The 21,453-nt window shown below is 37.5% G+C and overlaps 1 protein-coding gene and 1 long non-coding RNA gene across 2 annotated transcripts; one reads left to right on the top strand and one right to left on the bottom strand.

Annotated features, from left to right (window-relative positions):
* Positions 1-851: 851 nt before the first annotated feature.
* RHAG (Rh associated glycoprotein) lies at positions 852-20,392 on the top strand. Its single transcript, XM_055330329.1, has 10 exons — positions 852-1,008; positions 9,620-9,803; positions 10,421-10,571; positions 12,595-12,742; positions 12,847-13,013; positions 14,476-14,613; positions 15,177-15,298; positions 19,109-19,176; positions 19,511-19,584; positions 20,296-20,392. Exons 1-10 carry the CDS (start codon positions 852-854, stop codon positions 20,332-20,334), a joined length of 1,248 nt encoding a protein of 415 aa, XP_055186304.1. The 3' UTR covers positions 20,335-20,392.
* On the bottom strand, positions 13,004-17,580 carry LOC129512785 (uncharacterized). Its single transcript, XR_008665094.1, has 4 exons — positions 17,516-17,580; positions 15,623-15,686; positions 15,241-15,446; positions 13,004-14,145 (listed from the first exon to the last, which is right to left on the bottom strand). It is a non-coding gene; the product is annotated as an uncharacterized LOC129512785 (long non-coding RNA).
* Positions 20,393-21,453: the final 1,061 nt, after the last annotated feature.

The following is a 21,453-nucleotide window of genomic DNA, read 5'->3' as shown; positions in this document are numbered from 1 at the left end:
CATTATCCTAAGTAAGCAAAACCACTTCCTATAGTGCTGTATTTTCCTCATTGCCCATTGCCTAATATTCAACATCTAGTATCTTTAATTTTGAATACAAGGCATTTTACAATCCAGCCCAGCTACCATTACAGCTTTATCTCCAGACATTTTCTTCTTCCTTCCCCATCTGTGCTATATTCTAGCTTTGCATAACTAATTGCTATTCCTCAAATAAGCTGTGTTCTTCTAAGCCTGATGCTAGTCCCACAGTCTTACTAATAAAGCCTATCTATTTTTTAATGTCTCCATCAATATTGTTTTATGTGCTAGTGTTCTTAGCCTGAGACAAAATAAATTGCTGCCTTATATATGTTCTCTAATACTTTTATAACCACTATTATATTACCAATTTGCTTTCATACAATCATTTATGTTTGTTTCTTTCTTCCTAGCTAGATTCTTAACTTCCTTAAGGAAATTAATAGATTCATTCTATATTTTATTTAGTTTCAAGTCTCCCATAGAGCCTAGCTCAGTGCCTGCCATACAGTAAGCACTCAAGAAGTGTCTGTTGAACTATGTTAAATAAGATTCTAGACACTTTCGTGCAATAGATCATTTCTATAACCTGGCTTCTTCAAATCTACATTGTATATTCTTCAAACTAGCTGTTAGAATGATTCGACTATAGAACATAACTCTCCCCAAGAGGTGGGGTGTTTCATCAATTTTACCCATTTTTTTCTTGCAATGTCATTGGAGTGAGTTGAACATGCAACCCAATTCCACACACAGAGCAGTCCCCCTGTTCTTATCAACCTTCCACAGCCTGTGAAGCCCTCAGTGTGCCTCTGTACTTTGCCACAAACATGAGGTTCATATTCCCTACCATAGCCATTTTGCTGGAGGCTTCCATGATTGCTTTATTTGGATTCTTTGTCAAGTATGAAACAGAGCAGAATGCTATCCAGCAGCCCAACAGCACCAACTCAACAAAAGTGGACAGATCTCTTGAGTTATATCCTCGTGAGTAAGCCTCTACTTCTTATTATACATTTTGGGTTTTTCAGAATGTGAACCCATTTGGGGGACAGAGACTGTGAAATCTTTGAATTCTGTAACCATCTGAGCTCCACACTGGAGGAGCACCTTATAGAATTTGAGGGTATTATATGTTTATGCTGAGGTATCTGGTCTATGACATCCAGTCTCTGTAGTTAATGTGTTTGGATAGAATATATGTCTATTAAAATATCAGCATAAGAAGCCAAAAATTAAAACAATTGATTAATCTTTTGTGTTGCCTACCTCTGCTAAATGACATTAATTTTCCCTTAAATTGACTCCTCTTTCTGCAAAGTAAAAAAAAATCACCTCTCAAACAACAACAATAACAAAGAATCAAAGGTAACTTTCAAAGAAAGGGTAGAAACAAAGTGAAATATTGAGAAGGGAGCCTGGATTTCATGTGGCGGCCCTAAGGCATAAGAAGTGATATTAAGGATGATATTGGAAGTAAATGGATGTACTCTGCATTTTATAGCATTCGAAAAGGAACGCAATTTGTTCCTCTGCAATGGAAGAAAAGTGTGAGCACCTAAAGCAGATTCCTTCCCTGGGAATTGTTAACTGAAGAAAAGAAAAGATTTAATTTTGAGTTTGACAGGGAAGGCAATGAAATAGTTAATAAAACAATAATAATTACCATTAACTGAGTATCTATTTGGAGCCAGGCATATTCATTACATCATTAACACCAGGGCGGGAGGTGATAATATATCCTTAGTATATAGATTTTTTTTTAAATAAGGCACACATGATTTTATTATTAATTAACTTACTAAATATTAACTTTACTAATCGTTTAAAATAGTAGCAATGTTTATTACAGTTCTATGGTGTATGTCTAAGCTTTAAAAAAAATATGACATTTGTTCTCTCATTCCTACATTTTTTGATGGGGTTATATAATGGGGAATATTTTCATGCAAATGATCTGACCCTGGAGCCATCAAATGACTCAGCCATATTATCCCTGGCTAAAGCATCTTGTAGAATAGCCCAGAAGCTACAGGATTATGATTATATAAATATATTTTCCTACATTTTCTACATTTTTCCCTACATTTCAAATTGACTTACACATAACTTATGTGACAGCTTAAACCGTTAGAAAAGATTACTAAATATTCTCTTATTAAGAAGAAATGTTCGGGGCAGCCCGGATGGCTCAGCGGTTTAGCACCTGCCTTCAGCCCAGGGCATGATCCTGGAGTCCCAGAATTGAGTCCCGCATCAGGCTCCCTGCATGGAGCCTGCTTCTCCCTCTGCCTGTGTCTCTGCCTCTCTCTCTGTGTGTCTTTCATGAATAAATAAATAAAATCTTAAAAAAAAAAGAAATGTTCAAGTCAAACACTTGGGGGTGCCTGTCTAGCACCATGTGTTGTACCAAGAGCAGGATTCAAGTTAGTATAGGGAGGGCTCTGCTCCTGCTTAAGAAGCTCATGGTGTGTTACAACAGTTCTCAACTGCAGTGTGCTAAAAATTATGAGTTTTCCACAAATAAGCAAGGCAGAGTATTAATTTATATTTCAAATAAAACCAGTGAGATATAGGTTTATTCATCCCTCTTGCTTGCTTCTGCTATGCTTTGATAGCAGAGTAATGTATGCTGTCACATGGACCATCCCAGGGCACAACCGTCGAAGTATGTGGCACATCGGAATATCATGTTTCATGTCATGAATGACTCCTTAGATAGTCATTTTTTAAAAAGATTTTATTCATTTTATTCATGAGAAATACAGAGAGAGAGAGAGAGAGAGAGAGACAGGCAGAGGGAGAAGCATGCAAGGAGCCCGATGTGGGACTCGATCCTGGGTCTCCAGGATTGCGCCCTGGGCCAAAGGCAGGCACCAAACAACTGAGCCACCCAGGGATCCCCCATAGATAGTCATCTGAGAAATAGGCTACACTCTGTGGAGTTTTGGCCCTCATGGTACCTAGCCAAGTATCAGTCACTCTGCTGAGAAAAATAGTTTGACGAGGAGTGAAGCATGACTGTGACACTTGGCCAATTCTTGCTAACTTGTGACAGAGAAAAAAGAGAGTTTAGAGAGAAGGCCCTTTGTTGAGGCCTGTCAACATTTTATTAGATATTCTACAGACACATCTTTAATAGCTAAGGGATATGAAAGCCACATCCATGATGTTGTTATACTCTATTACATGCAAATCCATGGGTCTTGCACTTTGAGTAGTTTTTACCTATGTGTGATCTTGTTATACAATGCATTGGTCATTTGAAAAATATTGATTGAAAGTTATTCATAATATAATAATCAAACACATAATATTCCAAACATTGACATAATATTCATAATATAATAATTAAAAAGGATACTTCTTAATACCACCAATAACTTCAGGAAGCCCTTGAGAAGTATCAGGAAGCTAATAAGCTCATAGGGACAGACACAAGCTTTCTAAAATTATAATTTTTTTAAGTCAAATGCTATTACTGGCAACAAATACTGTCAATTCTTTTCCTTGAAATGACAGCCTCACTTCATTCATTTCTCAGACTGTGTCAATACCTGTCTGAAAAACTATAGCTTATGTCAGTCTTTATTTTAAATAAAAATAGAGTTCAATGAAAAAAACTACTCATTCAGCTGGTACTCAAACAATAACAAACGTGCTTTGTTTCTGAGATGCACATCATGTGTTAGCAGTGCTTTATGTATAAATGCATTTCCACAGACTAATTCAAACAGAATATTAAAAGGACATGTATAGTATAAGAAAGTCAGTAGTTAAATTAATAATTTTTCCTACTTCATCAAAGAATTCTTAATTAAAGCCTGCTTTTTTCCCCCCTTCAAGTGAGTGGTCATTAAGAATACCACTTAAGAGAGGTGTCTGAGTGGCTCAGTCAGTTAAGAATACCACATAAGAACCTCTTAACTCTAGGAAACAAACTAAGGGTTGCTGGAGGGGAGGGGTAAGGGAATGGAGTAACTGAGGGATGGGCAGTAAGGAGGGCACATGATGGAAGGAGCACTGGGTGTTCCATGCAACTGATGAATCACTAAACTCTACCCTGAAACTAATAATACACTATATGTTAATTAAATTGAATTTTAATAAAAAATAAAAAGAATACCACAACCATCAGCACAGTTTGGTGCTACTGCTTTCATCCTACTAAAGTGCCCATAGTTTTTCACACCTTTGTCTCCTCATCTCTGGAAGTACCAACACAGCAAAAAAAAAAAAAAAAAAAAAAAGCAAGTAAACACCATAGAATTATCATGAAAATAGTTTTCACCTCTCAGACTCCTTGAAAGTGTCTCCAAGACCCCCGGATGTGTACCAATAAACTTTGGGACCACTGAAGATGAAGGTAAACTGGCAAAGGTTGTACATGGCCCTTAGACATTATGTTATGAATTTCAATACCAGCAATGGATTAAGTACAATGATCTATTTTTAAAGAGCTACATTTAAGAATGTGTTTCTATATTTACTCAGATGCTGTTCAGCTCATTTATTACCCAAAGATTTAGCAGATCTAGAAACAAGTTACAGGCAAAGAGTAACTAATTTGTGTAGTGTAAATGAATCCTAGGGAATTGTTTGCTGTTATTCTAAATGTTACCTGGAATTGTTTCTATTCCTGAAATAACATACTGTCTGTAGTTTATAACCTAACAAGAAGATATCAGCCTCCAGTAGAACACTGCATGTTGCCTTTGACTGAATAGTTTTTGCGTACTGGGAAGGACTGGAAGCAACGGGCACAAATAGAACCCAAATCCTAGTTTCTGAATACCATTCCCCACTCACAGGCTCATTGGAGAAATTGTTGGTTCCAGGTCAGGGTAAAGAAGGCACTAGGTAAGCCAAGGGTGTAAATACTAATGGGAATATGCTGAAAGAACACAGGATCCTGACTGAAGCAGCACCAACTAGACAAATTGGGGATAAATGGAGAGTTAAAAATAATAATGACATGGTAATAGTAACTCATGGAAAGAAAGATAAAGGATTCAAGGATGCCTGGGTGGCTCAGTGGTTGAGTTTCTACCTTCGGCTCAGGTCATGATCCCAGGATCTGGGAAAAAGTCCTGCATTGAGCTCTCCATAGACAGCCTGCTTCTCCCTCTGCCTGTGCCTCTACTTCTCTCTGTGTGTCTCTCATGAATAAATAAATAAAATCTCAAAAAAAAGAAAGAAAGATAAAGGATTCAGTGAAACCATAGAAATATTCCCCAAAGAGGGGTCCCAAAGGGAGAGAGAAAAAGCTCTTCCTTTTAGAAGAATGCCAACTAATTAACATAAAAGAAATAATATATACAGAAAACTATAATTTTGAACTTAAAAATGTAATAACTGATTCCAGCAAGGTTCTTTAATGAAAGCAAAAACCATTGGGTAAAGTTACTAAAGAACACATATCTGAAAGAATTGCCCTAACAAACTGCTTATAGTTTATCAGGCAAAAGTTACATTTATGGTGAAGAGACTTAACAGAACAGTCTCAACCACATGATCAAATTTACCATCACCAATAATAGGAAAAACAAATTACATGCCACCTAGTGAGGTGAAGTGGGAAATGCATAGCACCACCCATATAATATTCTTCCCAGAATATTCAGTCTCATTCTAACTATGGTGAAACAGTCAAACAAATCCAAATTGTGGGACATTTCGCATTAAGGACAAAACCGTGTGGGAGAACCCATCTAAATAAAAGACACATGGCAAACAAAAAAATGTATGAAGGTTGAATGGATAATGGGTTGAAAATCCTAAAAAAAGAATAATTTGTGAACAGTTGGAAAAATTTCAACATAGATTCTATATTATATAATATTATTGTATCAATGTCATATTTCTTGGATGTGATGATGATGTTATGATTATTTAGGAGAATATCTTTTTCATTAGGAAATTCACGCTTAAAGTGGTTGGGAGCAAAATGTCATCCTACTTCCAAATAGTTTAGAAGAGTATATACATATACATCTGGAGAGAAAGGGTAAATATGGAAAATATCAACAATTGACAAATCTGGTGAATAGTACATATATTCATTGTACTATTTTTCTAAATATTTGAAATATGTGAAATTAAAATATTTGGGAGGTGGGAGAGGAAAGATTCCACCCTAAGAATAGTTTTCTCTCATAAGAGTTCAAAATATAATCCCAACTGATTCAAAGGACTAGAACTCTAAGAGCAAAAAGCTATGCGCTTGGCAAACACCTTGCCAGCCTTTAACCATTAAAAAGCAGAGCAACAACAACCAAAAAAAAAAAAAAAAACAAAAAAAAACGGGCAGGTGGCTGGCAACCCATTCTATGTAATAAAGTCCCGGCCATCTGCCCACAGCAAAAAATAAAAAATAAATAAAAAGCAAAACAAAAGAAGAAAGCCAACCAATTTCTAATTGATCAGCTGAACAATTTTCATGACTTGAAATTTTCATCACCAGAAAAACAATTTTTCTAAATAAAAGACTGATAGTCCCAGTTAGATGAATTCCCAGTGGCCCTCACCAGTGATCCATCTATTTATGCATAACTGAGGCATCTCCTGAAAAGCTACAGATGCCAGACTTTCTGATGGAGCCTATGAGCGACAAGCCACCTCTCGTTCTCACCTTTATGCTTGGATTCACTTTCTCCTGGAAGGGTGCCTTACTGGCGTGCTCACTCCATAGGCTATTTGAATAAATGACAAGCATTTAGGCAAGCAAAGCACACAGAGTAACAAAACAGACAAGCACATAAACAAGTGAAATAAAGTAAGAGGGATATGCACAATGTTACAACTGTGACCCGTAACAGTGTGCAGAAATTCTGGTTCTTTTTTTATTTTATTTTTATTTTTTTTTTATTTTTATTTTTTATTTATGATAGTCATACAGAGAGAGAGAGAGAGAGGCAGAGACATAGGCAGAGGGAGAAGCAGGCTCCACGCACCGGGAGCCCGACGTGGGATTCGATCCCGAGAAATTCTGGTTCTTGAAGGGGGTATAGAAGTTTGCCAGGGAAAGACCCGTTGGGTTTGGGATGGAGAGGTAGCTGGCATTACAGGAGAGAGAGGGAAAGGACGAGGGGGTCTGTTTCATTCTTTTGATGGTAGTAGTGGTGGAAAGTGAGTTGGAGCCATCAGTTGCATCTTAAACATGTTGAGTTACCACGCCTTACAAGATACCCTACCGCAAGATGAAGGTGGAAGTAAAACAGAACAAAAATACCAGCTATTGTCACATTTGCTCTGGAGGCTAAAATCACACTCTATTGAAAATATCTGATATAGACAAGTCTTGGCAATTCTTGAAACTTTTTAGAAGACTTCACAAAAGTTCGATCCTCTTCCCTTCACACCATAGAACTAAACTCACGATCCTCTGTCTAGTTCCCACCCACAAATGCTTAGAGCAGGATAAAAGGCAATACAGAATCCTAATTGTTTATAGATCTTTCTTATCCACACTTTTTATACAAAATCATTATGATTCACAACTTTGTAGTTACCTTAGAGACTTAAATGGTAGATAAGGTTCTTAAGCCCCCTTGTGGCGAAAAGCAGTAACAATCTGAGGGGGAGAAAACCATCCGCACACAGATAATATGTATGGTACTTATATTTCAAAAAACAAACAGGTTCACGTTAATTGACAGTTGCCAATCAACAGGTCACATAGAATCCTAATCCTGAAGTTCCCTGAATAGATATGAGATGGGGGTGGCCCTCCAGAGCGCTGGCGTTAAGTGAGATTGTTGGCCAGTCCACATTATCTAACTGGAAGAAAGAAAGCACAGCATTCTCCTCTCTGAGACTTTCCTCAAAGTTGCTGAGAAGGGACGATTTTTAGAAATATACTATTCCTTTTTTTGTCCTCCTCATACTGCTTCAATGAACAATAACATGACCAAAAACCTCATTGTATGGATAGAGTCAGAAGAGTAAATGACCCTAGTATGTGCCTGAATCACAGTAGGCTGTTCTCATTCCCTTTATTCTTATATTTGCTGCCTTCATCCACAAGTTAGACTGGCTTCTAGACCACTGAGGGATCCTACTGACTCAATCTAAGAAACTAAGCATATCTGTCTGTCTTGTTATTCTTCGTAGAGTAATACCTTAGGATAAATCCCCATGCCCCCCAAGAAGCCCTTCATATGCCTTCAAAGAGCTTTTGAAATTCTGGGTGCCTTTGGAAAGTCAACATCTTCATCCACTTCTGAGTGGAATCACTGTCACAGATTATTTCATTAAATTTAATTTGCAAAGTTTAAAATTAATGTGGTATGCAAGTTGTGTCAGGGAGAGAAGGTCAAGAAAGTTCTGCAGAGAGGAATGTAGCCCATAGAGAAGGTGCTACAGGTTGGGCTCCCTGGGAATCAGACTTTAAGATAGACATTAGCCTGAAAGGAGTTTTAGTAGAGAGTTCCTTAAGGATCAACACCTGTAGTGGGAAGTTTTGCAGGGAGAGACCCAACAGGATATCCTGAGACTGGAATTATTTAGCTGCAGGTGGTTCTCTCCTGAGACCAGGGGATGCTCCTGTGAATCAGTCATTGGGTACAGACTGACCCAGAAAAGGTAAGAGCATTTCCCTGAAAGAATTGAGAGCTCAGGGCTATCATCTAGCAGCACTCCCTACAGCCAGGGGAATGGAAAGAATAGGTTCTTATTTCTAAAAGGGGTTTCTGGAGAGTGTATCACAGCATCTCCTACAGTAGAGAGAGCTAAGTGGCATAATCTCCCAACCTCAAACACACTGTCTCTTCTCTTGAGCCCGAGGTAGAACAGAGGTAAAAAGAACCAAGAGATTACTATTACTATTACCTGTATTACTATTACACGTCTTTGAGCGCCTTGGAGGCCAACATTCTGTCTTGGTTATATTTACAACCATCCCTACCATGCTCAATGCATGGAGGAATTGGTGTCAAGCCTGGACTCAAATCTTCACCCCACCTTTAGAAATCAGTTGGATTCTATTTCTCTGAGTTTCCTCTGAGATTTTTTTGAGGCATGTCCTCCCTCATGACTATTTCCACTTAAACCCCTGGCCACAGTGGTTCATAGTAATTTGACATTAAATATTTTCTTTTTCCTCTCTGGTTTTATATTTATGCCCAATTCTATCTCAGTTTGTTTTGTGTATCTATTAGGTTGAACCACAAAAAAGTTGCCAATAACTGAGCCATTTTTATGATAATTTCCATGTAAAAATTATAAATGCTAATATGGTGTGGCAAATGCTAAAGTTGAAGTAATATGCAGAATGATGTGTGAAAGACAAAATATTAATTTTCCCTGGGAAAACTGGGAAAGTCTGCAAGAGCGGATGATGTTTGTACTGTGCTTTGCAATGTCTTCCACAGGTAGAAAATAATGGAAAACTCTTAAGGTATTCTAAGAAAAGGGTCAAATACTGAATAATTTGCCCAAAGTCTCATGGCTGGTAGGCAGCTGGCTGCCCAGTTAATGCTCTCCCTTTGCAGCGTTTTATGTAAAAGATGTAACATTTAAAAATGGGATATACTATGATGCAATACTTGCTTAGTTCTCCCCCAACATAGAATTTTTTTCCTCTTTTTTTTTTTTTCAGTATTCCAAGATGTGCATGTAATGATATTTGTCGGATTTGGCTTCCTCATGACCTTCCTGAAAAAATATGGCTTCAGTAGTGTGGGCATCAATCTACTCATTGCTGCTTTGGGCCTCCAATGGGGCACTTTTGTGCAGGGGATGGTGCACCGCCGCGGACAGACAATTTACATTGGAATCAAAAAGTGAGCATCCCTTATTTTCAACCACTGTGTCTTCAGAGCAGTTGTTTCTCTGCTTGGTGTCTTGTCAGTCAGCCTCCGAATTGGCAGGCACACTGTTTCCCTTAGACCACAGAAGATTGTTGGGATCTCAGGATGTGCATCAACACCTTGCTCTACTGAGCTAGGTCATACATCCATGTCTGTATCTCTCTGGTTTGACTCTAAGGACACAAAATATCCCCTTTCATAAAAAGATTATTCCTTCCATCTCAGCTATAGGGAACAAAAATCCTCCATTAGCTATTTTTCTACATGTCTATATTTACATTTTGAAATGTAAACACTGTAGAAAATAATCCATTTATCAGACTGACAAAAATAAATAAAAACCTAAATGAGATCAAGAACAGGTTGATCAAAACAGGAAATGTTGGAGCAGCTAGAGCTTATGGCAGATGGACAAGAGGTAGGGTAAAGAAGTGAGAATGTGTGAAAGGGTACATGGGGTGAACACCTGATGGGGAGCTGTGGGGAGGGGACCTTGCACGCTGGATAAAGTGATGCTGTAATTCATCCCAGCTCACAGTTTTATGTTGGGTTTGTATTATTCTTTTATGTATTCTTTCTTTTTTCCTCAGCATGATAAATGCAGACTTCAGTACAGCCACAGTCCTGATTTCTTTTGGAGCTGTCCTGGGAAAAATAAGTCCAACCCAAATGCTGATCATGACAATGATAGAAATCACGGTCTTTGCTGGCAATGAATATGTGGTTGGTGAGATATTTCAGGTAAAGATTAGAGGATTTTTACTTACTAGCTTTGGACATCAGTTCTGGTTATACCTAAAGGATGCCCACTCTACATAGGGACAAACATTGATGAGCATAATAGCATAGCAAGTGTAATTACACTCATCACTTGTTTGAGTGTCTTTGGTAAACCAGGAGTCTTATCAACATTGCCTCATTTCATTGTCACTGCCACACTATCACCTGGATATTATGTTGTTACTGTTATACAAATTATAACTAATGATCACAGATGCTGAATGACTGGTCCAAATCTGGATTCAAGCCTAGATTTTTCTAACTCCATAACTCATTTTATTACATTATATTTCCTATTAATGATCAATTCCTATTATATTTCAACTACTACACGACTAGCCTTTACTTTTAAAAAAAAATTTTATTTGAGAGAAAGAGAGACTAAGAGCATGATAGAAACAGAAGGCAAGTGGAGGGCAGGAGGGTGGAGGGCAGGGAAGGGAAGGGCAGGGGGAGTGAGAGAAGCAGGTGCCCCACTGAGCAGGTAGCCAAGGGACTCCATCCATCCCAGGACCCCAGGATCATGACCTGAGCCAAAGGCGGACACTTAGCCAACTGAATCACCTATGTGCCCCCTGACTAGCCCTTTCTAAGGCTTTTGTTAAAGTCTAGATCAAATTTTTTCCCTAAGGATAATCGATAGAATATTTCCAAGCATACCCCAGTATTTTGCTCATTTCTATTGAACATTTAATGTCACAGCAAATTCTTTTTAAGTTTTTATTTAAATTCCAGTTAGTTAACATACAGTGTAATATTAGTTTCAGGAGAGCAATATAGTGTTCAACACTTCCATACAACACCTGGTATTCATCACAGCAAGTGCACTCCTTAATCCCCATCACCTGTTTCTCCCATCCCCTCACCCACCTCTACTCTCAACATAAAATGTTTTTGAAAGTTTTCTAGGTATCGTGTGATGGTAATTTTGACTGACAAAATAGCTAATGTCCCTGTATCTATAGAATTTACAGTCCAGTGAGAGAGATAGACATCAAATAGGGAATCATATATCACCCACCCACCAGAGCCACCTGCATGTACATGCACACACAAATATTATTATAAATTGCAATACCTGCTATGAAAAATAAGTAGAGGGGACTATGGGAGAGCATAACTGGAAGACCTCATTTAGATTGTGGAATCAAGGAAGGCCTCTCTGAGGAAGTGACAGTTTAGCTGGATCTGAATGGTAAAAAGAATGTATCAAGTATGAAAATCCTAAGTAAATTAATAAGTTTGTATCATTTTCCTACCTTAATAAGTACAGTAGGAACTATGCCTCACATTTGGTACTCCTAACTTTCCCTCTAGTGGCAGACAAATGTAGAAAACTGGATCAAATTCATAGTGTCCTAAGGAGGGACCTAAATATATTGCTTCAAATGAATCTTGGACCTCGGCTGGTTTTCACATCATCACATAACACAATGAAAAAAATAAAATATGGGAAAGACTGGGGCTTTTGAAAGCTTCAAGTCTTTGAATTGCAATTAAGTGAGTTTTAACTGTAATGTCAAATGAATACAAAAAGCATCTTCCTTTTGAAACAAGCACAGTACATAATATTTCAGTAAGAATTTCCCTAACCTGGAAAAGTAACTTATAATGAATGGAAGGTCACGAATACCTAGCACTTTCCGAACATAGCCCCACTAAGTCTCCTCACAACTATATCAGCTGGGTAATATTTCCCACTTTACAGAAGCAGACATCCAGAGAAGTAAAGTAATTTACCTAAAGTCACATTGCAAGGAAGTACCTGATAGAGCATTGGAAGTCAGTTATGCATGTCTCCAAAGTCTGTATGTTTTTTAATTTCACTATCCTGTTTTATTTTTTCTGGCACATCCTTCCTTTCTTTTTAATTTTATTAGAAGTGAAACTGAGTCTCACTATGGAGCAATCGTTTAACCAATGACTTTTGCTCCATAGTGGGACTAAGTTTCACCTCTAATATCATGAATGCTTTGCCCCTCAGGCCTCTGACATTGGAGCATCAATGACCATCCATGCTTTTGGGGCCTACTTTGGCTTGGCAGTAGCAGGTGTCCTGTACCGGACAGGCTTGAGAAAGGGTCATGAGAAGGAAGAGTCTGAGTACCACTCAGATTTGTTTGCAATGATCGGTGAGTAGAGATGAACTTGCCTGATTCAGTACCTAAGGCAAACTGCCTCTGCTGGACTGTCTTCCACATCCAGAACTAAATTCCTTTTCTGTGTTTTACTGCAGGGACTCTTTTCCTATGGATGTTTTGGCCCAGCTTTAATTCAGCCATCGCTGAAACTGCCGAGGAACAGTACCTGGCCATCATAAATACGTACCTCTCTCTTGTTGCCTGCGTGCTCACAGCCTATGCAATGTCCAGTCTTGTTGGGCACAGAGGCAAGCTCGATATGGTAAGTACATATTAACCACCATGGAAGCTTCGCTAAGTGACACTGGTGGTTGCTCAGATGAGTGGGTCATTTCTGCACCACTGCTGAGCTGCCACAACAAATCACAACACCGCAAACCTTGCAGAATATTTTGAAAATTATGTTCATTTGTTTCTTCATCAAATTTGTATTGTGGCAAATCAAAAAGTGTCCCAAGGAATTTACAGTCTATTAAGGGATATAGTCATGCAAAAATCAAAGATTTGAGCCCTATTTCTTTAATGATATCGCTGACTGTCTCCAAGGTATTAGAAAATCCTCCTTAGAAACAAAACTTGCCAAGTGTAGAGAAAGAGAATGGGGGGAAGGTGCACGTTAATTCTGTTTTCCTGACTGCAAATATTCCTCTCAAAGAAATGACAACTAAAAACAACGTGAGATCCTGAATAGGATCTTGGAAAAGAAAAAGGGCATTACTGGGAATGCTGGTAAAAGTCAAATAAGACTTTTACTAGAATTCATTCTATCAATGCTAATTTCCTGGTTCTCTGATTGCATAAGATGTTAACATTGGGAAAAACTGGGTCAGGGATATATGGAAACTCTGCAGGATTTTTACAACTATTACATGTCTAAAGTTATTTCAAACACATTTTTTAAAAACCTCCCCAAGCTGGTCTTTTGAGTTTCTTGCCTATGAAGCAGAGAAATGTCAGTGAAGGAATAATCCACACATCAGCTGCTCTTCTTTTCCAGCCTGAGGGAGGAAAAGGATATTGTAATTTCTTCAAGCATAGCTAAGGACATGGATTTCAATGTACAAATTGCTTAATGAAAGAAAATTGGAAACACAAAAAGAAAAAAATTGTACATGTACAACTCAGTCCTAATTAAAAGTAGGGATGAACTTTCCCCCTCAGGCAGAACAGCCAAAACATGATTCCTATGAGGAATTCTGGTAAATGGAAATTGGTTACTCTTTCCACCATCTTCAAATGTTCTCAATAATGAAACTTGGGAAAGCTGTTGTCTCTCATGGATAAATGTGCACATTTTGGTGTCTCTACATTCCATCTTTATTGGGATATCATGGACTCCACACAGTAGCCACAGACCTCTTTTGGTTCATGAATACCACAAATGCATTCTCCAACTGAAAAAAATAGACATACCACAGTTAGGATAACTGCACTGTACATACCCCGGTCTCCCACTACCACTTCTTTGGTTTTCCTCACATCCCTCCCCAAACTGGTCTCACTAACCCAATCACTTAGTCATTACCAAGAACTCCAGCAAGGAAGATATCAAATGTCACCTGCTTGGAAGAAAGGCCTTCTGTCACCTTTTTAAAAAATAATCTATAGCTCTTTGAACTGAAGAATGTGCCATAGGGCCCATGGAACCCTATGTAGATTGTTTCACTTCTTCTGAAGGCTTCCTCATTCAGCTCACTTCATTCGTGTTTCTGTGCTCCACACAGGTTCACATTCAAAATGCAACCTTGGCTGGAGGAGTGGCTGTGGGCACTTGTGCAGACATGAAGATTCACCCGTATGGTTCTTTGATCATTGGGAGCATTGCGGGAATGGTCTCCGTGTTGGGGTTCCGGTTCCTGACCGTAAGTATGACAAGTGCTCTCAAACTTTGAATCTGTACCATCATCTTCAGGCATGCCATCAACAGAGAAAAGCCATGAAAATTCCTTTTATCATCACCCCTCCTTGTTTGAGGATCATTTCCCTTCCTGTCAGAAATACCACTCACATTTCATTGTGCAGTGGTTTCCACTCTTCCTTGACTTCTTTTGTGTAATGGGAAAGAATCTGATAAATTATTAAACAATTAGTGTGAATTAAATGTTAAGTACTGGTGTTACTTCCTTAGGACAGTTCCACTAAAGGTTTTATTGTTGGTGATGTTTATTTGTATAATTGAGGATTTTGTGCCCTTTTAACCCCTTAAACTCCTTATCATCAGTAGGTAAGAAGGAGGATAATTTGAAATCACTTAAACTTCAAAACCATCTACTAGAAACTAACAAGAGTAGTTTTGTACTAACATATTCAGATTCTTTGACTTAAGGGGTTTTAGATCTGGATGGTAAAAGGGGCATAGTCATTGACTTCAGTTACAGAACTCTATATGTCAAAATAATAAACCTTCTTCTTTTTACAATTTTAGCCATGTCTTACTGCTAAACTGAGGATCCATGATACATGTGGTGTTCATAACCTGCATGGCTTACCTGGTGTGGTAGGAGGCCTCTCAAGCATTGTGGCGATAGTCTTGGGAGTATCTACAGCGTGAGTTAAAGAATGGGTTTTCCTGCACCCTGAGGTTTGATGATGTTTTATCTCATTCCTGAGGAACCTGGTGATGAGAGAGCCTTTTCTTTAGCAATCCAGGCCACAGTTCATAAGTATTGTCCTTACTGGAGCCAAAGTGACACAACTGAGATAATAGAAATGTATAGGAAGATGTGTCAGAACTAATGTTATTATGGTGATTGGTTTTCATTTGTTTTAATTAACAGTGTTAATTTAAATTTTAATTTTTTCTACCATAGGCAAGTGTCTCCTTGCAGATAGTGCAATTTGATAATCACAACCAAATTATAGTAGGCTTACTCTTTTAGTTGGTCTCAACCAAAATGGAGGATGGGGCATCCGTGATAAGCTGAGTGGTCATTTCCTATAATCAACACATAGAATAATGAGTTAGCATAATGTGAAAAGCAGCTGGATCTGGAGAATCAGGAAGACTGGCATATGCTCCAGCTTTGCTAATGGTTAATAATGAGGCCTTTGAAAATTCACTTAGCTTCTGTGGTTCTCAGTTCCTCTTCTATAAAATGAGAGAATTATATTATTTATTCTCTAAAATCCCTTCAAGCTCTAATACACCTAGATTCTTCCCAAAGGGGGCATAACTGTTTAAATGGCCGGGGGGGGGGGGGAACAGTTATCAGTCAAATCCAGGACAACAAAAGTAATGTCAAAGGCCATCTGTTGTCATTTTTAGGTAACAAGATTAGAACAATTTGATATAAATGTCACCCATGCAAAACAGCTAGGAAGATCACTCAGTCCAGTCCAGATCACTCAGACATTAAGTAAAGAGGAACCAAAACACTCAATTTTTAAAGCCAATTGAAAGCATGAAGTAAAGATGAATATGTTTGAAAATGTCTCAAAGCAACTACTGGCTGGAGTTGAATAATCTGAAGAGAAAAATCTCTTTAGTTCTAATAGATTAAATTCGATTCTGTTGAGACCAGTAATGATAAATATTTGAAAAATTTGTTTAGTTTAAACATTTTCTACTGAATAGCTAGCTTGCTTCCACTTTCATCTGGAGAGACCACTCATATCTTCTGTTTGTTTTCTTTTTTTGCCTCCTTCACAAAATTGTAGAACAACCCCAGAAATACCCACATTTTCTGGTAATTCTCTCCAGGACCTAACATGCTGTTGAGACCAAACACTAGCATATTTGAATGCAAATCAAGCATGATAAATGCATGAGTCCATGAGCTCCTAAGTGCTATAGTGTATAAACACTCTGCAAAAACACTTTTAAGATGTGCCTCATGATTAGAAATAAAGGAATTCTTGAGCATCATGCCTGCACAGTTCCATGGATGTATGTAATAAAACAAGATTATCTGGCTCTCATAGGCTGGGTCTGGGTCTCATTGGGTGGCCAGATTTTGGGTAGGTTCTGTGGTTGAGAGTCTAGTCCTTGGGCATTCAGGCTAAGCAGCCACTCCTCAACTCCCTCAGGGGAACTTGGAGGTGGGGGTGGATGATGAGCTTTGGAAGACCTATTCACATGGATGAAATTCACATATGTTTCACACACCAGACAAAATATTTTGGCCAACAGCCAAGACTATTTACCCAGGTGTTTCTATTCAGAATATTAAAATGCAAATCAGGCTTCTTGGTAAGCATAGAACAGGAAAAGTAAATATTCTTAAAGGATATCTGGGCACATTATAGCAGCGTAATTTTAATAAGGCTGTTAATTTTGTTAAACCTTATATTTTCCAAACCTGTTTTATCATGGAACTCTTTTTATCAAAATATCTTTTAATACTGTGGAAAAGATTTTGGCAAATTCTGATAAAATTAACAGGCAGTTTTAAAAAGAAAAATATCAAATGAATAAATATATTTTAAGTAGTTGACCTCACTGGTAATCAAAGAAGTGCAAATTAACACAAGTTACCAATTTTTCGGTTATCAAGTTAGTAAAAATTAAGTGAATAGTACTACTGAATGGTAGCTAAAATAGAGAAATGGGAATATGACTATATATTTTTCTATTTCAAAAAGCCCTTTAAAAAGTGTTTAAACTCTTATTAATAATTCCAATTCCAAATCGGTTTTATTTTAGGGAAATTATTGGGCAAATTCATGAGCATACTCATAAGAGGATGTGTTCTCAGCATTTTTTAAAAAAATATGAAACATTGGAAACAACTAAGAATCCAACCTATAGAACTATAATTAGAGTACCTTTTTACAGTGTAGTACTTGGTAGTGATACTGGACAGCTTGGTTCTTGTCTCACAGAATCAAAGAATGAACCTAGCAAAGGAGAGCAAGTAAAGCAATAGAAGTTTATTAAGCAAAGATACAGAGAAAGCTCTCAGAAGTGAGAGGGGTCCCTACAGGGTTGCCACTGAGGGCTTATAGTGGCATTTTTTTTATTGAGAACTGACTAGGAACCTTGTGACCTTGCAATTCTTGTGCTGTCTTGGTTTGAGTTAGGGCTGGTGATAACATCTTTAATGGCTTACTTCTCTGGAGTCTATTCTTGACTATTCTTTCTTGGTCGCAGATGATTGTCATAAAAAAGACATCCTCCCACCCATACACCTAGGGCAGGGTGGTCTGGCTGGCTCTCTTATCTCTGGTTTCCTTACACCTCAGCATTTTTGGGATTTCTGTGAGCCTGATTCTGTGACCCCCAACCTAGCCCTGCCTAGCCCTATTTGTCCCTAACTCAGTAGTAATTAAAATTATGATCCAGATCTACATTTACTGACATCAAAGGACACTTTGATTAAAAGGATTAATGGGAAAATCAGTATTATAACATGATTGCCTTTTTATAAAAATATATGTCTCTCTTTTACATTCTTGTGCTGAGTAGGATTTGAGGGAAATTAAACTTTTTCCCTTAACTTTCTGGATTGTTTCTCATATTTTTACAATGATCATGTATTATCAGTACAATTTTTTTCACATAGTAGAAAAAAAAAACCTTCAAATAAAAAGAAAAAACAGAAATCTGAGTTAAATACATACTCTCTCTTGGATGATGAAGATGAAATACCAAAACACTCTCATTTTCCAGTTGTTTGCTTTCTCATAATCACTCATTCAGTCCATCAACAACTATTTATGAATTGCCTGCTAAGAGTGAGTTGCCACGCTACAGAGGTATTCACATTCCTAGTCCTTTAGTGACTCATATAACAACCTTATGCATTTCATTAGCTTTTAATGATTCTTCCATTCCCCAAAATTATGAGGCACTTTTTTTACTAATTTTATTTTAAGGTAACTATGTCTAAGATGACTTACAGAGATTTTAATGAGTTGTCTCTACAATATATGCTAAAATTAGCTTTTCTGATCTTGCTGATTTTTAAAATTAAAGTGCAATTGTTCCTTTTGGTATGGGGTGAGGAAAGATGGCCACTAGTGTTTATTTTGTACATTACTCCATCTGTAGTGCTTAAAAGGGAAAGTGGCACAGAGTGAGTCCTGAATAAATATTTGTTGAATGAATCAGGGATCAGAATCTGGTACCATATTTTTAGAAAATACTAAACTCTTTCTAAGGAAGACCTTTTCTTCATTTCTGAAGAAAAAGACAATTTTGCTTGAGTGCTTATAAGGACCTTTAAATATTGCTCAAGAATTTCAAAAAAAATAAAAATAGTAAATAAAAGAAAAATCATAACGAATGTTTGTTTGCTGATGTAATGCTGCTCTCTGGCCTGAAGATGGCAAGCATCCACTCCCCCAGGACATGAGATTTGTCTGCTGGTAATCCTGGAAAACCAACACTGGTCTTTTCTTTTGGCTTCTTAGGTCTAGCATGACAATGCAGGCAGCTGCCCTAGGTTCTTCCATTGGATCAGCAATTGCTGGAGGGCTGATCACAGGTAGGATGAAAAGTAAACAGTTCCATGCATGCTATCAGCATAATAGATGATAAACGTATCGACTGGTGAATTTGAAAATATTATAAACTTCTGATAGTAGTTATCATGTAAGCTCAAGGGGATGATTTTATAGCAATATATACTTTTTTAATATTTTATTTTTAATTAATCTCCACCCAATGTGGGGTTTGAACTCAAAACCCCAAGATCAGGAGTTGCCTACTTTCTGACTGAAGCCAGCCAGGTGCCCCTTATAGCAGTATTTTTACTACTATGCAAGTAAGTTTTCCTCTTCAGCATCATAACATGACTTATTTTCTCCCTACTCTCACAGGTTTAATTCTCAGGTTCATTGTCCGTGGACAGCCATCTAAGGACAACTTCTTTGATGATTCTGTTTATTGGGAGGTACTGTATGTACAGTTTTCTAAGGATGTAAATGATGACTATACCAGGGAAAGTTTTGCTCACCCAAGCCTAACTGTCTGTTTGGCATCCTTGTGACAAACTTGGATAAACTGCATATTTATAGAGAGAAATTGAGACAATGTGTCCAGACAAATAAAATCAAAAGCTACTGTCTTTTCCAAAGCAGAAAGGACATGAAGAAAAGACAGAATTTAGTAGGCAAATGTCCTTTGCTCCTCTGAGAACAATAAAAAGCTACTCATAAAAATAATAGGAATCCCAGGCAGTGGCATGAGGTTTTATACCGTATACCTGAGTAGTCAAAAACAGTAGAATATGGAAAGCTTAAGAACTTAGTGAAGAATCTCACAAAAGGTTTTATGAATAACATCATCTTCTTTCTAACTTCCAGTGTGTACCTCTTTACTCCCTTGCCATTTTCCCCAGATTATTTCTTATGGAGTTTAAGAGTGATAGATATTTTGATGTGTTCAATGGGATTTTCAGAGAGAACAACTTAAGAAAGAGAAGGTAGTCGGGGTGAGTGGGGTAAATGTTTTTGTTCTTTCATTCTTACCCAACACAATTTTTATTTTTAGTTCTTTCTGAACTTGGATAATAATTATAGACAATATCTTTGCTTCTATCCTAACCTCTGACGTGGCCAAGCGAAAGAAACTACAAAGTGCCCTAAACTTGTTTTCTTTAAAGGTCCCAAAGGAGAAAGAACTGGACAATGCACGAATGTGATGGCTACTACTAGCCAGAACCTGAAGACTGAATATCATTCCTGTGCCTCGGCTTCCTTTCCCATTATCTAGAATCATGTTTAAAATTTTTAAAAAGCATCATCCAACTTAGAACATGGAACAGAATGGATGGGTCCTGAGCCTCAAATGTCCAATGTGAAAAATCTTACCACAATCTGGTGCTATTTCTTTACACTCAATGATTGTTTAGTTGTAGGAATATGGCTTATAAAACAGTCAAATGGATTCTTTTTAGGACTCCCAGACTACTTTCGCCAGTGGGTAGGTCCAGGGTGGATATTCCATATATATTCGGGTTTTTTTTTTCCCCATAGAGGTAAATTTACAAAGAAATCAACACATCTGATTATGTCAGTTTCTTAATATACATACTATGTCTTCAATCCCAAAGATTATAAAACTAAAACCAATAAAACAATACCTAAGAAATCAATATAAGAAATATGAAAGAAGGGCAGCCCCGGTGGCCCAGCGGTTTGGCGCCACCTTCCGCCCAGGGCGGGATCCTGAAGGCCTGGGATCGAGTCCCAAGTTGGGCTCCCTGCACGGAGCCTGCTTCTCCCTCTGCCTGTGTCTCTGCCTCCCTCTCTCTGTGTCTCTCATGAATAAATAAATAAAATATTTAAAAAAAAGAAATATGAAAGAAATATATTGTGTAGAGCAAGAATATAATTATTTTTGGTGGCGCTTTATTGATTTAAAAAGTCGTTAGTAATATGTCTTTGCTTGAATATTCTTATGCTTAATTCTTTTTGTATGTTTAATATTTCCAACAAGAGCTCAAGTGCTATCTGACCAAAGTCTATTTTGTATAAAATTCCAATAAATTAAATGTTATTTTATTATAAATTAAAGCATTTGTCTTTGGCTCTTCTTTCTTTGGTGGTTGGAATTCATTTTATTAACAAGCACACACACACACACACTCCTCATATTTAGTCCATATTCAATGCAAATAAATTGTTACTATGTATTAACTACAAAATAATCAGGCTAATGTCTCCTATTATGGGGTAAGTTTTAAGAAACTAAGTTTTAGAAAAGGTAACTGACATAATCATATAAAACCATTTCTAAAGAAATATGATTTTTTTTTCTC

Source organism: Nyctereutes procyonoides, unplaced genomic scaffold, assembly GCF_905146905.1.
Source record: "Nyctereutes procyonoides isolate TBG_1078 unplaced genomic scaffold, NYPRO_anot_genome, whole genome shotgun sequence".
In the NCBI taxonomy this organism is placed as follows: Eukaryota; Metazoa; Chordata; class Mammalia; order Carnivora; family Canidae; genus Nyctereutes; species Nyctereutes procyonoides.
The sequence above is the reverse complement of the archived record's forward strand: the minus strand, read 5'-3'. Positions and strand labels throughout refer to the sequence as shown.

Bases quoted from the DNA above. Each gene is read 5' to 3' on its own strand.
- RHAG (XM_055330329.1), top strand. From the start codon at position 852: ATGAGGTTCATATTCCCTACCATAGCCATTTTGCTGGAGGCTTCCATG. The intron at 15,299-19,108 runs GTGAGTTAAAGA...TCTTAGGTCTAG, and splicing joins GTCTTGGGAGTATCTACAGC to CATGACAATGCAGGCAGCTG. The intron at 19,177-19,510 runs GTAGGATGAAAA...CTACTCTCACAG, and splicing joins TGCTGGAGGGCTGATCACAG to GTTTAATTCTCAGGTTCATT.